The sequence below is a fragment of the Triturus cristatus genome, chromosome 5_2 (assembly GCF_964204655.1).
Source record: "Triturus cristatus chromosome 5_2, aTriCri1.1, whole genome shotgun sequence".
In the NCBI taxonomy this organism is placed as follows: domain Eukaryota; kingdom Metazoa; phylum Chordata; class Amphibia; order Caudata; family Salamandridae; genus Triturus; species Triturus cristatus.
Window position 1 is genome coordinate 1061704900 of NC_140588.1, and position 25260 is coordinate 1061730159.

Below are 25260 nucleotides of genomic sequence, written 5' to 3' on the forward strand. Positions count from 1 at the left end.
CATAAAATCAGTACAACTCAAAGATAGTGCAAGCAATACAACAGTTGGCAACACTTCGGAATGTAAAGTGTCAGCGGGCTGCTTTTCCATATCCATCGCCCACGCCCTCAACCAAGGGAATCCGGGGCATAACTAAGTGGCAACTTCCCCTCTATCACTCAGAGAGCTGGGCAATACCCGCAGTTCCACATACCAGGGCACTGCATAGCGCTCAATCCATGCCAGGGTACCTGTCACCAGGCAAACCCTCCAAAATGTTCAACTCCAGACATCCCAGGGTAGGGCAGGCTGGTCCAGGACCTCCAGCAGGTCAGTCCCCCCTCCTGCCTGCCCCGTGCCTGCACAAAACAGCACCCCTCCAAGGTGCAAGTTCAGTAAATCAGTCAAAATTTTGGGTAGCCCTCTTTTCCAGCTGCAAGAAATTCCACCAGTTCCTCCTTCCTCCAGGAGTGGGTGGGTGGGTTGTTGATTCGGGTATGTTGGTGGTGCGCGGTGGAGAGAAAGAAGGGCACCCCCAGATGATGTCACTGGCACCCTCTTCAAGTTAAAACAGACGATGGACTCCCTGCGTTGGCTTCTGCCCGCGGGGCGCCTAAGGGTGCCCTACTTCTATTTGCAGGGGACCCCTGGTCAAGAGCCACTTAGAAGCCACGAGTCAAAGTACAAAACCCCATCTGTACTGCCAAGTCAGCGGGATGTGATAGGCCTGGAGATGTCCACCACACTCTGAACACAGCTTCCTTCTGGCGTCTAGAATCTGGTCACAGAAGTCGATGCACGCAAGAATCATCGAATGCCTGTTGGATGCAACACATTGGTCCAGCCATCCTCGCAAGTAAGGAGGACACTCGGGAAAGGACACAGCCATCAGCCTGTCTCTTGTGTTTCAGTCAGCAAAGAAAGTTGCTTTCAGTCACGCAGCTTTGTACTGAGAACCAGGGCCGGACTGGCCAGCCCGTTACTGAATTAGGAAGCTAAAAGGTGGCCCATGATTGCGAACGGAGCTTGTAAAGGCTGGCTGTGTAAGTGTTTTGCGGGGTACGGAGACTGCAAGATTTGAGCTCGCTAAAGGCTATTTTGGGGGCATTATTAGAGAAATGAACCATCCTCAAGTGGAGGAAGGCCCGCCGACCTTCCTAGCAGTCACTGGGCCACAAGGCTGCATCGAGGCTGCTGCCTGGCGTGTGACAATGCACATGTACAGTGGTAGAGTTAATTGGAGTCACGTGACACCATTAAAAGCTGGCCTCGTTGAAGGAATGTCCCAGAGTCTTCAGCGGTCTCCGGTGGAGGAATAGAAAGGTCACTGCCATGTCTTTTACTCCAGTAATTAGGGTCTAACTACTGTTGCTGTAACGCGTTACACCTCGCCCTTCTCCTGACTGTGAGATACAAATCCTCCCCCTGGTCCTGGTCTAATGACTGCATTAAGGGCGCTGATGGAAACTCGGCTCTCAGTTCAAGTCGAACCCATATTACAGCCATCAAAAGGCAGTTTTCACAGCAGAGGGAAGAGGCAAGGCACTAGTGTGACTAACTGGGTCTTCTAGCAGCTAGGAGCGCGCAAGGGTGCGAGCTCAAGGATGGCATCTTATATGCCCAGGGGTTTTAGAAGGTGACTAGTATCTCATAGCAGTCGGAAGAGGTTTCTCGGCATGCTGAGAGCTTCACAAAGTGCGAAGCTCACAAGATGTAAAAACAAAATAAACAAGCATTGGCAAAGCCAAAAGGTATTGCCTCTGCTTTGCAATGTGTTTTAGCCATGTTGTAAACCAGCGTGTTTACTGTTCAGCAGGGCCAAAAGTTAGTGCCGTAGAGGAGTGTGGTGTGGAGTGTTGTAGAGTGGTTTGGCAGAAAGTGTCATGTATTGGAGTGGCATAGTGTGGAGTCGCATAAAGTGGCATACACTGGATTGGCATAGAGTAGAGTGGCATAGAGTAGAATGGACTGGTGCAGCGTGTTACAGAGTATATAGTGGCATAAACTGCAGTGGCATTTAATTCAGCGGCGCACAATGCAGCGTCGTAGAATGCAGTGGCATATATCAGAGTAGTGCCTAGTAGAATGCAGCGGCGCAGAGTGGAGTGGTGCAGAGTGAAGTGCAGTGACGTAGAGTGCAGTGGCCCCAGTAGGCCAAGCCTGCAACATCGGCATCACCTTGGACAACAAGCTATCTATGAAGGAACAGGTAAACGCAGTCTCATCCGCCTGCTTGCACACCCTCCGCATGCTGTACAAGACCCTCAGGCGGCTCCCAGTCAACACCAGTAGGACCGTCACACAGGCCCTCGTCACCAGCAGGCTGGACCACGGAAACACACTCTATGTAGGAATCCCAGCACGTCTCCTGAAGAGAATACAGTCAATGCAAAACTCAGCGGCAAGACTCATCCTCGACCTCCCCAGAAGGACCACATGATACCCTACATCAGGAAACTACACCAGCTCTCAATACAGAAGAGATGCCAGTTCGCGATGCTGACCCATACATACAAAGCCCTGCACACCGAAGGACCAGCATACATCAACAAAAGAATGAACTTCCACCAATGACCAGATACCTACGAACCGCCTCCCCCTTCCACACAGACCCCACCCCCCCCCCACGGATCCACAGAGGCAACAGGAGAGGCTGCTCTTCTCACACTTGACGGCCACAGCTTGGAATAACCTTCTCCTGCACCTCTGGACCGCCCCATTGTCCGGCAATTCAGGAAAGTACTCAAGACCTGGCTGTTCAAATGAATAGATCCAATGAAGCAGTTAGCAACTCCAGTGCCTTGAGACTCTCATGGGTGACTTGCAGCGCTTTATAAATCCATGAATGATTGGTTGAGTATCGTAGAGTAGCATAAAGTGGAGCAGATAAGAGTATAGTGCCATAGAGAGCACCGGCATAAAGTGCAGTGGCATAGACTGCCATGGCATTGAGTGGAGTGGTGTAGAGTTCAGTGGCAGAGAGTGCAGTGTTGCAGAGTAGAATGGCAGAGTGCAGTGGAGTGGGGTGGAGTAGGCTGGGGTAGAGTACAGTGATGCAGAGTAGAGTACAGTGGTGTAGAGTGCAGTTGTGTAGAGTGCAGTGGCTAAGAGTACAGTGACGTAGAGTTCAGTAAGCATAGAGTGGTGTATAGAGTCCAGTGGCGCAGAGTGGAGTAGAGTGGTGTAGAGTGCAGTGGCGTAGAGTAGATTGTTTCAGAGTAGAGTAAAGTGGCGTAGAGTGGAGTGGCACAGGTTAGAGTGCAGTTGCGCAGAGTGACTTAGAGTGTAATGGCCTAATGTAAGGTGGTGTAGAGTGCAGTGGCATGGAGTGCAGTGGTGCAGAGAAGATTAGAGTGGCATACAGTGGATTGGTGTAGAGTGCAGGGGCATAGAGCTGAGTGTTACAGAGTAAAGTGTGTTGGCGTAGAGTGTATTAGCTAAGAGTGAGTGTTGAAGAGTGGCGTAGAGTACAATGGCATAGAGTGGAGTTATGCAGAGTAGATTGGCGTGGCCTAAACTGGAGTGGTGTAGAGTACAGTGGCAAAGAGTGCAATGGTGTAGAGTAGAGTGGCAAAGAGTGCATTGGTACTGAGTAGAGTGGTACAGGGTAGAAGAGTAGAGAGACATACACTGCAGTGGTGCAGAGTGCAGTGGCATGGTGTGGTGTAAAGTGGAGTGATGCAGAGTATAGTGCAATGGTGTGGAGTGGTGCAGAGTAGAGTAGACTGGCTCAGAGTGGAATATTCATGGTATGGCAGTGCCCTGCTATTACAGACAACACAATTTCAATTAAAATGCTCATTACATTTTCACAAATATACAGTTTTACTAATAAAACTATACAGTGCACAGACAAAAATGGTTGGAAATTGCATCACCCAGTGGAATGTTTTGTTTCGATCATATTAGAGCATTTGTTTCCAACACATTTCAGAAATAACAAAAATGTGCTTCATTTGTGTTGCTAATTCTGATATATTCTGAAATACTTGGACCGTTCATTTAAATGTTGTCATGTGCTAGAAGAAACCTCTTTCCTACCCCCCGTATCCAGCAAGATTGTCACATAAACCCTCTCCCTTTGAAGTCAGAGAAAGACGGCGCCTGACATTTGACCGCGGTCTTTGAATGCACAGCGAATGTGACAAGATAAGAACAAGATTTTAAGGCCTGTTTACAGAAAGGGAGAACTCAGAAAGATACTGAGAATAAGGTCTGGGCAAGGAAAGGTACAAACTCAAGCGGGATATCCTAAAACAAATAAAGCCAGTGAATGGAAAACAGTCGGGTCTGCTATCTTTATATTGGTTTTTCTCACAGTGAGCCAAGGATGACAACAGTGACGTTTAATGGGGACGGAAGAGAGACAGATAGAGATACTTATCAGGTGACTGAATTTCAAAATGTTAAACCAGATCCACTAAATCAATACCAACTTCACTGCTTGGCAAAATTGTGTGATCCTAGGCACATATTTATTTCACAAGGCCTCCTTTTTTTTATTATCATATATGAGAGCACTTTTAAATACTTGAGTTCAAGACCTACGCTGTACACACACCTCCTATGTTTGATTTAATAGACTATAATGTTCCTCCATTTTAGTAAGAATTTAGGTCATGTTTAGGGTTTACATGACTCTTACTTGCCTCTTAGTTCACTGACGGCATTGTCATCAGGGACGCAGGGCGGGGGTATGGTTGAACCATGAATGTTTCTAAAAATGATCACTTTTAATAAATGTCTGTCGATGCAGTTATATTATATAATCCGATGTACTAAGGTGACACGCTTTTGCATGTTAAAGAAATGCACTTTTAAAGAGATCGTATCATTTTTTTAAAATTATGCTTGTTGCACGATATACATGCCAGAGTCAAGCCATAGTTCTGGCTTGGTCCTACGTGACCTTGCACGAGCCAAGCCAGACCCATGGCTCGGCTCTAACCGGGCTCGCCCTATTAATTTGCATGCACCCCCACCTCTATTTGCGATTTGGGCTTAGTACATTGGGCCATCCATCAACTGATAAAATGATTTGGAAAAGTGAGTACAAGAAACATGGAGCTCTGCCCACACACACCGATTTGACAACTCCACCATCGAGGCTTCTTGTAGCAGAAACAAAGAAGAGTGTGTGCAATGAACATACATATAAAATAAGTGATCCCAGGGCAGGGACTCCAGGCCATGGTTTAGTAAGTGTCCATATCTCATGAGTTCCTAGGGAGAACTACCAGGTGAGATGGGCAGGGGTGAGCTTTAGCGGAGGTGTTTGGGGTGTGACACCCCTCAAATGCATTCTTGGTTTGACAGCTAGATCTTGTGGCCCTGTGTGGGGTCTGCTAAGTCTGTGTCGGGTTTTCTCATCGTTCTCATTTGCCGAAGAGGTCTCTACTTCTTCATTTTTTGGACTGGGATCATAAATATATACAGTCACCAGTATACCAAAAAGTAGTAAATCTGCCCCCAGTTCTCCTAGAATGGGCGCAAATTGACTTCATTTTGGAATTCATAAACATTGGCAGAAGTTGGCTTTGAAAGCCGAGCTGGTCTCATGTTTCCAGGCACACTACTGCCAATCAAACACCCAAAAGGGGATGAGATAAATTCTTGCAAATAGTGTAACCAGAGACAATCGCTCGGGCAGCATTTCATCTCATCATTTTTTGCCCAAAGTGCCACTCTAGACATAGGTCCACCTGATACACATCAGTACTGACCTTGCTCCTCATGGAAAGAGTCCATCCCAAACCTTTGCCATCTCGCCCCGCCACCCTGCAGCCCTCTGCTTTTTTAGTTGAGAGATTTGAGATTCACACTCTCGAATCTCACCGACCAACCTGCGCCCCTGTCCTTGCTGTAGTTGTTGCCCGAGCCCGATTCACCCGCCTCCTCCAACTCATGCACGTTCTCCTGTACGCACCCACAGCACCTGGTAGTCAGGGCTGTCAATAGAAAACACTTACTGTAGCATCCCATGAATTGGGTGTGGCAGAAAGGAGGGCGAGTCCTAAGGGGCGGCGTGATGGGGGTCAGAGCCAGTGACAGTCAGCCTGTGAATTATTTTTGACAATCTCTGCACCCACATAAACAATGTACACAAACAGAAAAATGTACACAGACAGAAAAATGTTCACAGGTAGGTGTAGGCTGCACTGTAGGATGGCTGGGGGGAGAGTAGTGCTTTAGGTCACTGAAGTGTCTGTGGCCTTACAAGAGTGACTCAGAACCATATAAGAGGCGTGGCCGCTGTAGCTAAGGGTCCGTCCTTATGCGTCTTACCTGACACCACATTGGTCTCCCCCTCTTCTCCTGGTCCTCCTGCCACTCATCCTCCTCCTCACGGTCCTTCTCCCACTCCTGGCCATTTACCTCCTTCTTCTCCTCCTCAAGGCCATCATCCTGGGCGGCCTCCTCTTCATCTATCCTTTTGGCTCTGTCCTCCTCCTCCTCCTCTTTCCCCTAGTCTTCACCTTCTCAGCTTTCCTTCTTGCTCCTCCTTGCCCTGGTCATTTTCCTGGTCCCTTCCCTGTCCTCGTCCTATTCCACTTATTCCTCCTGGCTCTGATCCACTTGTTTGTTCTTCTCCTGATCCTACCGGTCTTTGTCCTTCCTGCCCTCATACCCTGGTCTGGTCCTTTTGATCTTTGGCTTTGGTTCTCCTGGCCCTGGTCCTCTTTAACCTCCTGGCTCTGATCCACTTGTTTGTTCTTGTCCTGGTCCTACTGGTCTTTGTCCTTCCTGCCCTCATACCCTGGTCTGGTCCTTTTGATCTTCTTGGCTTTGGTTCTCCTGGCCCTGGTCCTCTTTAACCTTCTGGTTCTGGTCGGCTTGTTCCTGGTGCTGTCTGTATGCTTGGTCCTAGTTCTCCTCGTCCTACTGGTCTTTGTCCTTCCTGCCCTCATACCCTGCTCTGGTCCTTTTGATCTCTGGCTTTGGTTCTCCTGGCCCTGGTCCTCTTTAACCTTCTGGTTCTAGTCGGCTTGTTCCTGGTGCTGTCTGTATGGTTGGTCCTAGTTCTCCTGGTCCTACTGGTCTTTGTCCTTCCTGCCCTCATACCCTGGTCTGGTCTTTTTGATCTTCTTGGCTTTGGTTCTCCTGGCCCTGGTCCTCTTTAACCTTCTGGTTCTGGTCGGCTTGTTCCTGGTGCTGTCTGTATGCTTGGTCCTAGTTCTCCTGGTCCTACTGGTCTTTGTCCTTCCTGCCCTCATACCCTGCTCTGGTCCTTTTGATCTTTGGCTTTGGTTCTCCTGGCCCTGGTCCTCTTTAACCTTCTGGTTCTGGTCGGCTTGTTCCTGGTGCTGTCTGTATGCTTGGTCCTAGTTCTCCTGGTCCTACTGGTCTTTGTCCTTCCTGCCCTCATACCCTGCTCTGGTCCTTTTGATCTTTGGCTTTGGTTCTCCTGGCCCTGGTCCTCTTTAACCTTCTGGTTCTGGTCGACTTGTTCCTGGTGCTGTCTATATGCTTGGTCCTAGTTCTCCTGGTTCTACTGGTCTTTGTCCTTCCTGCCCTCATACCCTGGTGTGGTCCTTTTGATCTTCTTGGCTTTGGTTCTCCTGGCCCTGGTCCTCTTTAACCTTCTGGTTCTGGTTGGCTTGTTCCTGGTGCTGTCTGTATGCTTGGTCCTAGTTCTCCTGGTCGTCCTGGTCCTCTTGATGTCCCGGTCCTGCTGGAGATCCTGGTCCTGCATCTGGTACCCCTCCTACTTTCATCCACCTGGTCCTCCTTCTCCCCTACCCTCAGATAAGCCAAGTGCCCCCTCCAAGTTGTCTTTCCTGCTTTTGTATTTTTTTGTTTTTAGCAGTGTTGGGAGATCTCTGGTCCAGGGAGCCATGCTGGAGAGGAACGAAGGGCCTGGCTGTGACCCATTTCAGCAAATCTGTTTTTCTTTGCTGATGCAAGGCACCAACAGTACACAACCACTAAAAACAATGGTGTTAAAGTGCCTGCAGCAGAGATGTATGCGTGTCCAGCATGTTTCAGGGTGTGATAGTTGTGAATTAAGGCTGGTGGTTCATGCACTTGCTGAAGAGGTATGTGCATTATCTCTGGACACAAGGTTTTATATATCATAAAATTGCATAGAGGTGTAATGTGTCTGCCGCAGAACACACAATGTAATATGTGGGCTATTCATTAGTGATCCATATGTTATCTGCAGGTCACACGTTACAGTCATGGTGGAAGGATTTTTATGAGTGTGCTTCTACACACAGACAAGCATGCCTGATATTCTTGTGGAGCATTCATACACCCAGATATCTTACATACATACTGAGCTCAAGAGAGTCTTAAAAAGCGTAAATATCACACTTTATCTATTGATACCTTGTGAAGGGTCATGCTGAGTGCATCTCACTCTCCCCTGATGTGCAAGATATTGGGCTCCAGCTGTGCTCTATATCACCTGCAAATTAGGCACAACCAGGTGCAAAGATCTCTTGCTTGGTTGTGACCTTGGTTTGGGTACTCCTGCTTGGTGCCAGCTGCATTGCTACCCGCGCTGAGAACCATCACCTTGCAGAAGGTCTTTCTCAGGAACAGTCAGAAAATGGCAATTGAAAGAGACCATTCAAAACCAGTTCTGAGACCTTAGATTGTGGATTCACAACCCCTGTCTGGAAAATGTGTATAAAAGTGTGATCCTAACTACCCCACTAGTTCCATTTCCAAGTTCTTCATGGCCAAGGAAGGGGCTGCTCCACAGAGTACTCAAAGGACTGCTGTGTGACTAGAGCCGGTAGGTCCTTGACAACCTGTCTCCCAGTGGTGTATTGGCCACCACCTTAAGTCTGCACATCGTGCTGGAGAAGCTGGAGGTCTGTCTAGAGCCTAACACCTGCCAGCTCAGAGCGGGACAGAGAGAACCCAGCCCTGAAGGAGTTGAGACCGAGCAGAAGGAGAAGCCTGATGTGTTCTCGGCAAGTGCAACACACAGAAGTTGCTGACTGCACTTGGGAGCGAAACCAGCGTCATCCTGTGTCATGAGGTGGTCTCTTGGTTTCCCAGCACAGTACCCACAGTGGACTGCATAGGGAAATCTAGCCCAAGAAGTAACCACTTGCTGTCCAGCCCCCTGCAACACACGAAGGCCTTGTGATGCTGCTGCCCAACCCCCGGTGAACTCACTGAGGGAGCTGCCATCACAGCCAAACGCAGGGACCACCCTAGGTGGTCTAAGGTCTAGCTACCCCACTGTGGCCAGGAGGATGTCGGTCTAAGGCTAGCTACACCACTGTGGCCAGGAGGATGTCGGTCTAAGGTCTAGCTATGCCACTGTGGCCAGGAGGATGTCGGTCTAAGGTCTAGCTATGCCACTGTGGCCAGGAGGATGTCGGTCTAAGGTCTAGCTACGCCACTGTGGCAAGCAGGATCTCGGTCTAAGGTCTAGGTACGTCACGTCAGCAGCAACGTGAGCAGCTAATGGGCCATCGCACAAGAAAGACTAAGCTAGGTGCACAGGCCGTGTTCTGCAGCAGGAATATTGAATTTTACTGAAACAATCTCATTCTAGGTATGAACTGTTGAACTGAACTGCGAAATAACCTGCATGAGCAGACATCTAATGACTCGCACGTACTCCTAATCTGGGCTTATATCTACACCTGGGGTAGAAGTCTATGGGCATTAGAGAAGCTTCTAGACCAGAGGGGGCACAAGTGGGGATATAAAGGCTTACTTGGAGCCATAGTTGAATCACGACCCTGTAACGTAACCCAATGAATTATGTAGTGTTACATTTCCCTGTGTTATTAAACTGCTAAGATAAGCACTGGGCTGGAAATGCATCATTCTGTCTATTGTTTGACTGTTGAGTTTAGAGCTCTTGCCCCTACGCTGGCTCCCTGGGAAGCCTTTGACTGCTCGCACTCACAACCCTGGAGTCATGTGCGGAGAGGGGGAATTGGCCCACTTTTCAGACCAAAGTAGGATGGACCCTAGGCCACCTACGGCACATGAAACGACCTCCACCACTACAATCGGGGCCTAGTAGTCTGTGTCTGTCCTGTGGCCCTACAGTAATCAGCTCCTCCAATAACTACTGTCCTATAATAGCTACCGCCCTACAGTAATCAGCTCCTCCAATAACTACTGTCCTATAATAGCTACCACCCTACAGTAATCAGCTCCTCCAATAACTACTGTCCTATAATAACTCCCTCCCTACAGTATTCAGCTCCTCCAATAACTACTGTCCTATAATAACTCCCTCCCTACAGTAATCAGCTCCTCCAATAACTACTGTCCTATAATAACTCCCTCCCTACAGTAATCAGCTCCTCCAATAACTATAGTCCTATAATAGCTACCGCCCTACAGTAATCAGCTCCTCCAATAACTACTGTCCTATAATAACTCCCTCCCTACAGTAATCAGCTCCTCCAATAACTACTGTCCTATAATAACTCCCTTCCTACAGTAATCAGCTCCTCCAATAACTACAGTCCTATAATAGCTACCGCCCTACAGTAATCAGCTCCTCCAATAACTACTGTCCTATAATAACTCCCTCCCTACAGTAATCAGCACCTACAATAACTACTGTCCTATAATAACTCCCGCCCCACAGTAATCAGCTCCTCCAATAACTACAGTCCTATAATAGCTACCGCCCTACAGTAATCAGCTCCTCCAATAACTACTGTCCTATAATAACTCCCGCCCTACAGTAATCAGCACCTGCAATAACTACTGTCCTATAATAGCTACCGCCCTACAGTAATCAGCATCTACAATAACTGCTGTCCAATAATAACTCCCGCCCTACAGTAATCAGCACCTACAATAACTACTGGCCAATAACAACTCCGGATGAGGGACTCCTACCGAGAGGGTCAACACTGACCAGGATTGTTGGCCGCTACCCTGGCCCTCGGACCATTTAAAACTTAGAGTGACTAGTGTTTTTGTGACTTAGCCCGAAGGTGAATACGGAGAACCTGGGTTAACATCCTTCAGACGAATTGGTCTGCTTGGAAGTCTGTGGGACGCTGAAACTTGTTTGCAATTTGCGAATCCAGGCCCCTACCGATTAAGATTAACTTTTGGAATCAATTGACTGTTGTTTAACGATTAAGTGAACCAAGATCAAGATACTTATGCCTTGACGAAGTTCCATTCGGAACGAAACGCGTTGGCTGATGTCCAAATTTTAAACTGAAAATATAATAAAGGATATTTTTTGGAATACATTTGGAGCTCTCTGACTTCATCCTGGTGCACCTTCCTCCTTTTTATGAACTTATTTATCTGGTTTCCTGTGGAGTAAAAGTGCTGCGAACTCCGGATGTGGTTGCACAGACAAGTTACTAATTTGTTTACTTAGAAACTGAAGTGCTGAACCATGGTCAGCCGCATTTTGTCTTTCTAACCCAATAATAACACCCGCCCTACAGTAATCAGCACCAACAATAACTACTGTCCTATAATAACTCCCGCCCTACAGTTATTAGCTCTTCTAATAACTACAGTCTAGAATAACGTCAGCCCTACAGTAATCAGCTCCTCCAATGACTACAGTCCCACAAAAAAGACAGCCTACGGTAATCAGCACCTGCATTAACTACAATCTACAATAACTACAAGCACAGCGAGCTAGGAACTGTCATCAAAGAGCTGCATGCAAACTGTATGGAACAGTTTTATGTTTTTTTCCCCTGGTCTTTCATTATCCTAAAGTTGCTAAAAAGGGTTAATTTGGGTAGAAATAAATTTTTACTGCACTGTGGTACATTTTAAATCTTGAATCTGTGCTACTCCAGACCAAACACTCTTAAAATATACTGCCTACCAGTATGGATGACATGTCACTCCTACGCCTTGTAATCCTCTTTGTCTTATGTAACTCTTCGTATAATTTGCATAGTATGATTCACTGACTGTTTATAATGCATGTGTGATGTAAAGTGCTATGACACCCTACACTGGTATGAGTAGCGCTATAAAACTAATGAAATACATGGGATTTAATGGAGAATGTGTTTTTTGGGGGGACGCCATTAAAGATTGTTGCACTGGGAGCCACGAGCGCTAACGCCGGCCCTGTACATGAAGACTGCGTAAAACACTGACAAGCTCTAACCCTCAACGAGACTCTCTTTCATATGCTCCACTAGCTAGTGCCGCGTCTCCATGACGTAGGGGACCCTAGGGTGAGATGTGATTTACAATCTTTCCAGAATCCATGCTTGTGTGGTCAGTGGGGCATGCACCCATGTTGTCCTCTAGCGGTGGTGGTGTGGGCATGTGGGTAGGTGGCTGCATGGTGCAGAAGTGAATGTAGATTGTGTGGCCTTACTGTGCGAGGTGGGCCAGGGAATGCTTCTGATTGCACTGGGCCGAGGAGAGCGAGAAGAGGGTTGCGGGCATGCGTGGGTGGTTGGGGCAGGGGTGTGGGTAAGTGGAAGCTTGTCTTCTATGTCCATGCCTCCTGGTGCCTATCACTGTGTAGTCTCTTAGTATCTCCCAGTTCTGGGAAGTGGATTGAGGGTGACAGGCTGGGCATAGGTACATTTCCCAAGTAAGAAGGGCAGGAAGTGATATAACCTTCAGCATCATTGAAGAAAGAGATCCAGGTCTGAGCGAGGGTACGAACAGTTTGTGGGGACCCTAGCCCCACTGGAGGAGCCACCAGCAGGAATTGTCCGCCCCCAAATTATTTGCCTCTCATCGGGTGAAAGGAGTACCGGTTTTGGGTGGCCGGTCATGCCTGCGTGGTCATCCAGTATGGTACAAAAAACTTGGTTAAGAAAGTGGCACTTGTCCGTGAAGGGCCTTGACCATGGGGCAGGCAGTCTTTGAAATGTTTTCCTTACTTGCTTTAAGAGAGAGGAAGAGCTTGCCTTAATGGGCAACAATCCTTGTTGCGAGCAATGTTTGGGTGTTATTGCTTTGTTATGCATGGCTTCCATATGAAGCCTCTATCATTTACACCAGATCCTAAAGTTCGGCTATGACGCAGCAACAGTTGATAACAAAACTGTTTACCCACTGTTGTGATGTCATAAAGGCCTTCCAGGCCAGGCTGGCAGGGCTCTCTGAGAGCCTGTCAGCCAGGGGCATAGGGACAGGCAATCGCGGTCTGCACCGATGGGGGTGGCGGAGCGGGCCTGGGGTAATGGGGGATGTAAACAAAAAGAAAAAACGTACCTCCTCACTGCTCTCCCACTTTCTCCCACATCGTCTCAGTCTCTCGGGGGTCGGAACAGGAAGCAGCCAGCCTCCCTCCACTAACTCAATCACAGCGCTGCAATGGATCAGTGCTCAACCAGGGAATTGGGGCCTTGGAGTGTTCTCCACACAGGCTGTAATCCAGCCTGCATGGAGATGGAGAACATGCGAAGTGTGCATGACTGTTTGACCAGTCTGAGAGGGCCGGCTAAACAGTGATTGCACACTTGGAGTAGGCAAATGACTCCTCCCCTGCTCTGAGAGCAGAGCAGCCCCGCCGGCCCCGTAAAGCTGCACAGCAGGTAGAAATGCAATGATAATAACCTCGAGTTATTATCATTTTATTTGTTCTTTCTTTCACTTCTTTGCAGCAGTGGGGCGACGCTCCTCCGCCTTTGTGTCGGAGCCGCCACTGGCGACAGGTGATGCAAAAGTTGCAGTGGCAGCGGGCCCAGTGTCTTAAGGGGCCCATAATCCCCTGATAAAGAGGCCTTCAGGGTCCCTCACTCCCTTGCTATGCTGCTGATGTCAGCACAGCGCCGCTTGTCTGCTTTGACTGGAACCAGAAAGCACAGCTGCAGGAGGGGGAAGGCAGGGAAGGTGTTCACAGTTGTGTCGGAGAGGAGAGCCTATGCTATTTACGGCTCCCACATCACTCCTCTACCCGTGCATAGCGGCCGGAAGCCAGGGCAGATGAACCATACATAACATAACATTATAGATGGGTAAAAAGTGAATTATAGAGATATTTTCACCTCCGGGTTCTGAGTGACATCATACACAACTGGAGCTTCACTCTTGTTGTCTATTTGATGTCACTCAGAATCCCTCAGTGAAAAGCACCCCCATAATTCACTCTTACCCAGCTATAAATCTGCATGGCTATTACAGCAATTGTGAAGCAGGTTTTGTTTTCACAACTTTGGGGTGCTTTCCTACCTTTCTCTGGAAATGTAACAATGTTTAGCTGGTCTAGGTGCTTTCTGCTTGTGATGTCAGTTATGTGTACTCAATCTCCGTGTTTTGATTGGCCACATCCCGGTGATTTTATGTTATACTTTAAATGCACGGATGATTTACTAACAACTGGGAGACTATACTAAGATCGCCCAGTTTGACATCATTAGTAGCGGAGCATAAGTGAATCATAACGTGAATTTTATACATGCATTTTTTAATTGATGAAATTCTGCTTTTAGTGTAATTTTAGAGTTTCAAGGCACACAGGGCCAGATGGACATAGCACTGGTTGCAAAATACTGATCGCAATTTGTGAGTAGTATTTTTTCTACCAGTGTGCTATTTGGGGAACCGGCCTGTACTAAAAGGTCAGTTTGCAAAATACAGATTCCTAGTGGGTCGCAAATCAAGCTACCTCATGAATATTAAGCACTTTGAATCGCAGACATCACAGGGATGGAGTTATTCTAAGGTTAGCAGACCACCATCTCTGCGATTACTTTTAAATAAAGCCATTTTTGGTTAATGCAGCTAGTTAAAGGAAAACAGGATTCGTTTAAAAAAATTTAATAACATTTTTAAGAGTAGTGTGCTTTTCACCAAACGATATTTTTGCTGTTAGCCAGAGTTTTTATTTTTTAGATTGACAATGGCCTGGCAGCTTGCCCAACAAAAACGTCTTGCAAAAACCATGAAAAAACAAAACAAGAATTGACAAAGCTGAAAGGATGACAGTAAACGTCAGACATATTGGTTTTGCCAGTGGTTGTTGTAACCTGTAATACTTTGGAGCGTGTGATCATCTTAAACGGAATACCACAAATATGGCTTTGTTTAATCTTTTTAGTTTATATTTGCATTATTTAATTTTTGCACTGTTTTGTTTATTACCCTCCTGTTTTTCCTCAAAATTCCTCTGGATTGTATGTAGAGGAATTGGCACATGAAAAAGTACAGGATATTTTGCATATCTCAGAATATATATTTGAATGTGTACATTGTTGGTGCCCAACCAGGCCCCCTGTATGCTGTCTTAGTTTGTAACAAAAACTTTCAGTGCCCCTGGGAGGCAGAGAACAATGAGGAAGGTTAACATGGGTAAAACCAGTATCACCTTCTGCAGCAAATTCCCACACTCTGAATCCCTTTATAATAAATTGTTTTAATTTGAAGTTCATCCAATAATACTGTTGTTAGTTGAAATTGACATGAATATTATTTCTGATTGGTCGGAGAGATCAGACCTCTCTTGGTGGCTGCTGTCTTTTCCTGAACTCCTGTGTGTACTTCAGTCATCTTTGATGTGTTGCGCATGCGCTCAGGCCGCCACTGGTGATGTGCTAACATTCTCTCGCCCCTCCCCTTTGTCCGCAGGCTGTGTACAAAGCGTGGCTGTGCTCCGAGTACTTCAACGTGACGCAGCAGCAGTGCAGCCGCCGCATCCCGTGCAAGCAATACTGCCTGGAGGTGCAGACCAGGTGCCCCTTCGTGTTACCTGACAACGATGACCTTATCTACGGGGGATTGCCGGGCTTCATCTGTACAGGTAGATCAAGAAGATGGGGGGTGGGAAAGGCTGAGGGGGGTGTAGGATGCTGAAGCCCGGCAGCAGGTGAGTGGGCAGCAAGTCTTGTGCCCACGTTCTTTGTACATTTGGCAAACAGCATTAACACTAAGAGTGTTATTTAGAGTTTGGGGGATGTGGGATATCTGCCAACCACGATAGAGTGCATACCAGGGTATGTCCAATCCATCCTCGTTTGAGTGCATACAAAGGTATGCTCCCTCTGCCCTCTTTTAAGGGCATTTATTTATTTGAAAAGTTTTATAAAGCGCGAACATGACCCTTGCGGGTATCAGAGTGCTGTACAAAGTGGCGAAAGCACGAATAAACTCAGTAGAATGGAACAAATTAAGTAAATAAGTCAACACACTGTCAAACAAAAGGGAATAAACAATCAAGGTCAGAGGTCGGGTAGTCAGCCCAGCTAGTCCAGTTTCAGATGGGTCCTAGAAAGAAATAACTATTTAATAGACAAGCATAAAATAAATCGAAACAACATAGTAAAATAAGTGTCAAATCTGTAGTGGGCCCAGCTAATACAGTTTCAGAGTCCAGTTTCAGACGGGGCCAAGAGTAAAATAACAATTTTACAGACAGGCATAAAATAAATCGAAACAACATAGTAAAATAATTGTCAAATCTGTGGACAGGGGGGCTTGAGAAGGAGTACAGGTTGATGCAATTAATGTTCACTCAGAAATAGCCATTTGGCATGTTTCTTGAAAGAAGCTGTGGATGGGTTGGATCTGATCTCGGTAGGAAGAGTGTTCCAAATTTTAGAAGCAAGACCGGATAAGACACTATTTTAAGTACTTTTCTTTTTTAATTTGGGAGGTTTCAAAAGTAGGGTGAACGTACTTCTTAAGTTCCGACAAGAGCCCAAAAGTACAAGCTTGTTTGCCAAATAAGCCAGAGTGTTGTGATGTAAGGTATTATGCGTTATGCAAGCTATTTTAAAAAGTATCCTAGCTTCAATAGATAGCCAATTAAGTTGCATAAGGTCAGGTATAATGTGATAGTGTTTTTTGGAGCCTGTGATGAGCCTGGTCGATGCGTTGAGAGTGGCTTTGAGTGGGGCCAAGCTTGCTTTAGGAAGTCTAGCAAGGGTCACCGAACCATATTCCAGTCACGAGATAATCAGGGATTGTACTGCAGGCCGGATGTCTTCAGGTGGAAGGAAGGGCTTGATTTTCTTAAGGGTGTTGAATTGAAAATTGGCTCCCGTAATAGTTGCATTGATATGCGTTTGCATATTTAGATATTTGTCCAAGGTAATGCCTAACGATTTAGCATGAAGGGTGCAGTTAAGAGCTGTGAGTTGTTTAAACCAGTCCAGGGTAGGTGCAGAGTGGTTGTGGGGGGCAATCAGCAGGAGTTCAGTTTTGAGAATATTTAGCAAAAGATGGTTCTGGGTTAACCATTGTTGAGTTTGTAAGAGAGCCTCATTTCAAGTTTTTATGTCATCAGGAGAGGAGATCTTCAAATATAGTTGAGTGTCATCCGAGTACATGTGGTAATGAATGTTAGAATAGTTCAGAATGACGGTAAGTGGTTCCATAAAAAGGTTGAAGAGAGTGGGCAAGAGTGCGGATCCTTGAGGCACTCCAATCATGACAGGGGTACTGGTTGCAAGGGAATGGTTATCTTTGATCCTTTGTGTGCGGTTATGTAAGAAAGAGGCGAACCACTTTAGGACCGGGCCCAATTGGCCCATCCTATGTTGAAGAAGGGTAATCAGGTTTTCATGTTTGATGGTGTCAAATGCTGAGGACAGGTCAAGAAGGAACAGGAGACAAGGGACATTTTGATCAAGGGATATCAGGGCGTCATCCACAATGTGAGTTAGTGCTGTTTCAGTACTGTGCCCAGCTCTGAAACCCGACTGGTAGAGGTCAAGGAGTTGACATTTCTCTATATGGTTGCACAGCTGCTAGTGGACTCATTTCTCGAGCAATTTGGCTAGAGTCATGATGCAGGTGATAGGCCGGAAGTTGTTAGGATCAGATGAATCAGTTTTGGGCTTCTTAGGGATGGGAGAGACTTGCCTAATTTTGAGGCAATCAGGGATCCTCCCCTGCATGACAGATTCATGAATGATCCTGGACCAAAGAGGTAGAATGGCCAAATTGAGATCTTTAAAAAATTTAGCAGGAAGTGGATCTCTGAAGTGATTGGAAGGTTTTAGTGATGCCATATCGTGGAGCAGCTTCGTGAAATCTGGCAGGATAAAGGACTTCCAAGAGGTGGCATTTTTGGGAGAACAACCAAAGAGTAAGGACACTGATGGGGGATCCACAAGCTGCACTGATGATGCGGTGTAGTTCAGTAGCCACGAAATGGGAGTGTCAGGTTGCAGCTCCAGTTCAATTTTCCTAGTTTTTTCAGATAAGTGCGCTGAGAAGTCCAACACACTAGGAAGCAGAGTCAAGGGAGTCAAGGTAGGGTTGGTAGAGTGGTTCGCTTGCTGTTTGATGATTTCAAAGAACTTCTTGGCTATATTTTTAGTGCCGTCCAGCTGAGCCCTTAAATGGTCAGTTTTAGCAATGCGGATGTGTTTGTTGTACGTACTTCTCATTGTCCTTAGCTGAGAGAGGCTTATGGTGGAGGGCACGTGTTGGAAGGCGGACCCCGAGGAGTCGGCGAGACCACCAAGGGGGGCCCTCACACTGTACGAAGTAGCCGAGCGCTGCCGAGAAGTCTCCTGAGAGATCCTTCTCCTATCACGTACTGGCACAGTAACACCACCACACCGGACTCAAGGAGGTTGTCTCAAGACAAGCAATTCTTTATCAGCAATAAAAAGGTTACGAGGTCAATATTTACACGAAGGGATCGAGGGATCCACCAAAAGTCTCAGTGTCTCTTTGGAAGGGTAGGGGTAGCGGGACAGTCTTTGGCAGGAGTGCGGTACGAGGGTACCTGGGGCCCAGTTCTTATCCTCAAGCTGGAGGACCTCTGGATCTCGGAGGGGTCGAGCCGCGACGGCGTCAGCAGGGCTCTGGCGTACAGTTCGGGGAGAGCCGCGATCCAATCAGCAGGGCTCTCAAGATGGTTTCTGCTCAGCTCGAGCCGCGACGTCGTCAGCAGGGCTCCGAGGGAGGTTTCAGCGAGGTCGGGCCGCGACAGCGTCAGCAGGGCTCCGATGTTCCAGGTGGCTTCAAAGTGTTCACAAGAAGGAGCCGCGACGCAGTCAGCAGGGCTCGTGATGGTTCCGACAAGAGTTCTTCTCCGTAGGGTCAGCCGCGATTCAATCAGCAGGGCTCTCGACTCCGGGATACAACTGCCGATCTGTGGCGGGGTCGCCCCAGATATAGGTCTGGAGCCCTTTGATGTCCGGACCCAGGCGCCCGGTGGGGGCGGAGAGGCCGGATGGAGGTGGCCAGACGCCCAGCAGGAGAGGCGCCAGGCCCAAGGGAGTTGCAGGGCGATCACACCTCGAGAGGGGAGGACAGTTGGGGGTCCCATCGATACTGTCCTCCGCCGGGTGCGATGAATGGTTCCTGCGGCACCCCCTGGCCAGTTTGTGGTGCCTCGATGTCGGGGCTTCGCTGGGGTCGAGGCCGGGTTGAGCGGGGTCGCGCTGACTGGTGCACGGAGTCACGTGGGTGCCAACAAGATGGCGGAGCCACGAGGGGTATGCGACCTCGTGCAGCCCAGGATGAAGGGCCTCGGTGCAGTTCAGAAGGGTGGCCCGTGAAGGCCGGGGCGGGGAACGGGCACAATCCACGGAGGTAAGGACCATGCCACGAGGCCGGGTCCAGCAGGCGTCCCCCCCAGCCGAAGGCATGAAGAGTCACCCATCTCCTTGGGGATTCTCCTCGTCAAGGCGGAAGAAGCGGGACAGGCCGTCGGCGTTGGCATGGTCATTGCCGGGCCGGTGTTCAACGTCAAAGTCCATCCCTTGTAGCGAGATGGACCACCGCAGCAGCTTGGGGTTCTCGCCCCGCATTTGCATTAACCACCGCAGGGGCCGGTGGTCGGTCTGGACCCGGAAGTGGGTACCGAAGAGGTAGGGCCGGAGTTTCTTGAGGGCCCACACCACAGCGAAGGCCTCACGCTCGATGGTGCTCCATCGTTGCTCCCGGGGCAGTAGCCGTCGGCTGATGAAGGCCACTGGTCGGTCGAGCCCCTTTTCATCGGCCTGGGACAGGACAGCCCCGATCCCATACTCGGAGGCGTCCGTCTGCACCACGAACTCCTTATTGTAGTCAGGGGCCTGTAGCACCGGGGCAGTACACATTGCGGTCTTTAGGGTGTCGAAGGCTGCTTGGCAGCGGGGTGTCCAGTGCACCTTTTTGGGCTGCTTTTTGGACGTTAGCTCTGTGAGGGGGCCAACAATGCTTCCATAGTCCCGGATAAACCGCCGGTAGTATCCGGTGAGACCCAGGAAGGCCCGGACAGCGGTCTGGGTAGTGGGGGGTTCCCAGGCCTGGATGGCATCTATTTTCGGTTGGAGAGGGGCCACCTGCCCGCTCCCTACTTGATGGCCCAGGTAGGTCACGGATCCGTGGCCGATCTGGCATTTGCTGGCCTTAATTGTGAGCCCGGCCCGCTGGAGGGCGGCCAGGACGGCTTTAATGTGAAGGAGGTGCTCTGCCCAGTGGTTGCTGTACACGGCAATGTCATCTAGGTAGGCCGCGCTGAAGGCCTCAAGCCCGGCCAAAACCTTGTTTACCAGTCTTTGAAAAGTGGCCGGGGCGTTCTTCATTCCGAAGGGCATCACCCGAAAGTGGTAATGCCCATCCGGGGTTGAAAAGGCGGATCTTTCTTGGGCGCCGGGGGTGAGCTGGATCTGCCAGTACCCGGCGGTGAGGTCCAGCGTGCTCAAGTAGCGAGCGGCCCCTAAGCGGTCGATGAGTTCGTCGGCCCTGGGTATAGGGTGGGCGTCCGTCTTGGTCACTGCATTCAGGGCTCGGTAGTCCACGCAGAATCGCAACTCCGGGGGGCGGCCGGGAGCTGCGGCCTTTGGCACCAGGACGACAGGACTGGCCCACGGGCTGTCGGAGGGTTCGATGACCCCCAGGGCCAGCATCTTCGTTACTTCGGCCTGGATGCATGCCCGCACTCGGTCGGGTACCCGGTAGGCTCTGTGTCGCACGGGGGGGCTCTCCCCGGTGTCGACGTCGTGGACGCACCAGTGGGTCACCCCCGGGGTGAGGGAGAAGAGGGCTGCGTAGTCCTGCAGCAGTTGCTGGCAGTCGTTGCGCTGTTCCGGAGTCAGGGAAGAGGCGAGTTGGACACCCTCGATTGTTCCATCATGGACGTTGGACTGCAAGAGGTCGGGCAGGGGCTCGGAGTCGTCCTCGCCCCCCTCGTCGGTCGCCAGTAGCAGGCTCAGTTCGCTCCGGGCAAAGTGGGGTTTTAGCCTGTTAGCATGTAGGACCCGGAGGGGGTTCCGGGGGGACTCCAGGTCGACCAGGTAGGTGACGGGACTTTTCTTCTCCACTACCTTGAAGGGCCCGGTCCATTTGTCCTGGAGGGCGCCGGGTTCAACCGGGGCCATGACCCATACCTTCTGACCTGGCTCGAATTCTATGGTGGAGGAGTTCCGATCGTACCACCGCTTCATGTCCTCCTGGCTGGCCTCGAGGTTGGCTTCGGCCATGGCTCGGAACTTGCGGGTCTGGTTTCGGAGGGTCAGGAGGTATCGGTAGACGTCAAGAGGGGCGCCTTGGGGCTTCGTCTCCCAGCTCTCTTTGACCAGGCTGAGCGGTCCGCGGACCGGGTGTCCGTACAATAGTTCAAACGGGCTGAACCCCAGGGACTTCTGCGGGACCTCCCGATAGGCAAACAGGAGGCACGGCAGCAGGACATCCCATCTCCGCCTGAGGGGCTCTTCTAGGCCCTGGATCATTCCCTTTAATGTTCTGTTGAACCGCTCAACCAGTCCGTTCCCCTGAGGGTGATAGGGGGTCGTGAACTTGTATGTGACCCCGCACTGCTGCCACAGGGACCGCATGTACCTGGAAATAAAGTTTGTGCCTCTGTCGCTCACCACTTCGCGGGGAAATCCCACTCGGGAGAAGATCCCCATTAAGGCCCGGCCTACCACGGGGGCCGTTATAGTTCTTAGCGGGACCGCCTCCGGGTACCTGGTGGCGTGGGCCACGAGGACCAGGATGAAGCGGTGGCCCAGGGCGGTCTGGGGGTCCAGGGGCCCCACGATATCGATTCCGACCCGTTCGAACGGGGTGCTGACGGCTGGAAAGGGTTGGAGGGGGGCCTTGACCCGACCCCCGTCTTCCCGCTGGCTTGGCAGGTCTGGCAGGACCGGCAGTGGTTGTCCACATCTCTCCGCATCCGGGGCCAGTAGAAGTGGGTCACCAGACGGCTGTACGTTTTGTCTTGCCCCAAGTGTCCGGCGAGGGGCACATCATGTGCCAGGTTGAGCAGGAACTCCCGGAAGCGGAGGGGGACCACCAACACTCGGCTGGCCCCGAGTTCTGCCACTTTCTGCTCACTGTATAGCAGGCCCTCGGCCCAGTAGACCCAGTGGGTGCCGGTCTGGTCCCCGTTGGTTTGGGCGGATGCTTGTTGGCGGACCCCTTCGAGAGTGGGGCAGGACTGCTGCTCTTGTTGGAACTGCTCCCGGGTGGGGCCCCCTTCGTGTCGCCATTGTGTCAGCTCTGGTAGGGCGCACGGGGAAGCCATCTCTTCGGGGGAGGATTCACTAGGTCCAGGGTCGGCGTCCGCCTCCCCCTCGCTGCTGGCGGGAGGTGGTGCGAGCCCCTCGGGCTGGGCGGCCCCGGAGGCCGAGGATGAGCGGGGGGCCCGGGCGGTCATGGACCGGGTGATGGCACAGGCCCAGTCAGATAGTCCCAGCATTCGGAGATGCTCTCGTCGCTCTACTTGAGCCCAGGGGGAACTCTCCAAGTCGTTCCCCAGGAGGCAGTCGACGGGGGCGTCATCGCGTACCGTCACCTTCAGCAGGCCCGTCACCCCTCCCCACTCGAAGGGGACCAGGGCCATCTGGCACAGGCTTTCGCTGTTGTCGGCCGTCCGGACGGGACACAGCACATTCGGTAGGATCTGTTTGGGGGTCACCAGGTGGCAGCGGACAGCGGTGACACTGGCGCCGGTGTCACGAAGGGCTTCGGCCCGTTGTCCATTGACCGTGACCTGCTGCCGGTACTTCTGGGTGTTGCTTGGGATGGGGGTGCAGGGTACCATTTCTCGGCTACCCAGGCAGACCAGGGACATGGCTGCCGGCTCCCATTCAGTGGTCCCTCGGTCGAGGGTCTCCTCTTCCTCTTCTCCTTCTCCCAGGGCGGCGGCCGCCAGCTGTCGGGGCGGGGGCCCGCCGGCCCCGTTTCTTCGGTTCAGGGGGCAGACCGGATCGCTGGCATAGTGTCCGGTTTGTTGGCAGCCGTAGCACGTTACTGGTGGTCGTGGTCCGGGCCTGGCCGGGGGCGCCCCCCTTCGGGCTAGGCTCTGGGAGAGTTGTTGCTGCGGTGGCCCTCGAGGGGGGCTCCTGGGGGCCCCGGCGGGAGGGTCTCGGTTCCTGTTCGGCCCTCCACCGCGTTGGCGGGGGGGTCCGGTGGGGTTCCTCTGGTACTCCCCCATTGAGTTCCGGGGGACCCGGGAGTTGACCCATCGATCGGCCTCGACGGCGAGTTTTCGCGGGTCGGTCATTTTGCTGTCGAGGAGGTGCTGTCTCAGTTCCACGAAGCAATTGTTGGAGAGATGTTCCCACACGATGAGGTCGACCAGCTGGCCGTAGGTGGTTACTTTGCTACCTCTGATCCACCCTTCTAGGGCCCGACTGAAAAAGTCCACATATTCCACCCAGGTGGTGCCCGGGATTTTCTTGCTGTCTCTGAACCGCTGGCGGTACATTTCTGCGGTTAGCCCGTAGCGGGTGAGCAGAGCCTCCTTCATGTGATCGTAGGAGGTCATCACCTCCTCCGGCAGCTGGAGCAGTGTGTCTCGACCCTCACTCAGGAACCGCCCCCACAGGCCCGCGCCCCAGTCTTTTCGGGGCACCCGATGAGAGGTCATGGCCACCTCGTAGGCCTTGAACCATTGTTGGATGTCGTCATTCTTGTAGTACTCCTTGACGACCTCTTTCGGGATATGTACCTTGGTCTCGGCAGGCGGTAGAGTGTCTCTAGTACTGGGGGCGTTGGTCCCTCCGTTCTTGGCCTTGATTTTGAGCTCCTTGAGACTGCGCTCGTGCTCAAGGGTCAGTTTCTTTTCCTCCAACTCCCGGTGTCGCCTCTTCTCCTCTATCTCCTCTTGAAGCCGTAGCTGCTCTAGGGCCAGTTTCTTTTCCGCCAGCTGGAGTTCGCTGTCCAGCCGCAGTCGTGCGAACTCTAGCTCGTGGTTCCGGACCTTCTCCCGCTCTCGTATTTCTTCTTCGGAGAGGCCGGTTTCTAGGCTCTTTCTTCCTCCGGTTGCCGGAGTCAGTGCGGTTGATGGGGTCTCAGTCAGGGGCAAGGGACCTTCTTCCTGGGAGGGGCCTGCCCCGGCCTCCAGCCATGTCCTCAGAGCTTTCTGCATGTCCTCTTTGGTACCTAGGCCGGTGGTTGCAATGCCTTTGTCTCTGCAGAACTGTTTTAACTCTTTGTGCGTATATTCTTCCAGCCGTTTGGGCTGGAACTCCATTGTCGCGTTGTTTTCCTGGCTGCTCATGATTACTGTACGTTTGGATGGGAAGCTAGTGGGTACTGGCTGGTACGTACTGCGTTCGGCTCAGATCCCGTCGCTGGCCACCAAATGTTGGAAGGCGGACCCCGAGGAGTCGGCGAGACCACCAAGGGGGGCCCTCACACTGTACGAAGTAGTCGAGCGCTGCCGAGAAGTCTCCTGAGAGATCCTTCTCCTATCACGTACTGGCACAGTAACACCACCACACCGGACTCAAGGAGGTTGTCTCAAGACAAGCAATTCTTTATCAGCAATAAAAAGGTTACGAGGTCAATATTTACACGAAGGGATCGAGGGATCCACCAAAAGTCTCAGTGTCTCTTTGGAAGGGTAGGGGTAGCGGGACAGTCTTTGGCAGGAGTGCGGTACGAGGGTACCTGGGGCCCAGTTCTTATCCTCAAGCTGGAGGACCTCCGGATCTCGGAGGGGTCGAGCCGCGACGGCGTCAGCAGGGCTCTGGCGTACAGTTCGGGGAGAGCCGCGATCCAATCAGCAGGGCTCTCAAGATGGTTTCTGCTCAGCTCGAGCCGCGACGTCGTCAGCAGGGCTCCGCGGGAGGTTTCAGCGAGGTCGGGCCGCGACAGCGTCAGCAGGGCTCCGATGTTCCAGGTGGCTTCAAAGTGTTCACAAGAAGGAGCCGCGACGCAGTCAGCAGGGCTCGTGATGGTTCCGACAAGAGTTCTTCTCCATAGGGTCAGCCGCGATTCAATCAGCAGGGCACTCGACTCCGGGATACAACTGCCGATCTGTGGCGGGGTCGCCCCAGATATAGGTCTGGAGCCCTTTGATGTCCGGACCCAGGCGCCCGGTGGGGGCGGAGAGGCCGGATGGAGGTGGCCAGACGCCCAGCAGGAGAGGCACCAGGCCCAAGGGAGTTGCAGGGCGATCACACCTCGAGAGGGGAGGACAGTTGGGGGTCCCATCGATACTGTCCTCCG

At 51.1% G+C, this 25260-nt stretch overlaps 1 protein-coding gene across 1 annotated transcript in view; it reads left to right on the plus strand.

Annotated features, from left to right (window-relative positions):
- The window catches only part of NALF2 (NALCN channel auxiliary factor 2), a 679874-nt gene that overhangs the window by 475295 nt on the left and 179319 nt on the right, over window positions 1-25260 (plus strand). Inside the window, exon 2 of the mRNA XM_085606712.1 lies at window positions 15487-15658. Coding sequence (XP_085462838.1) covers window positions 15487-15658 — 172 coding nt within the window. The remainder of the gene's footprint in view (window positions 1-15486; window positions 15659-25260) is intronic.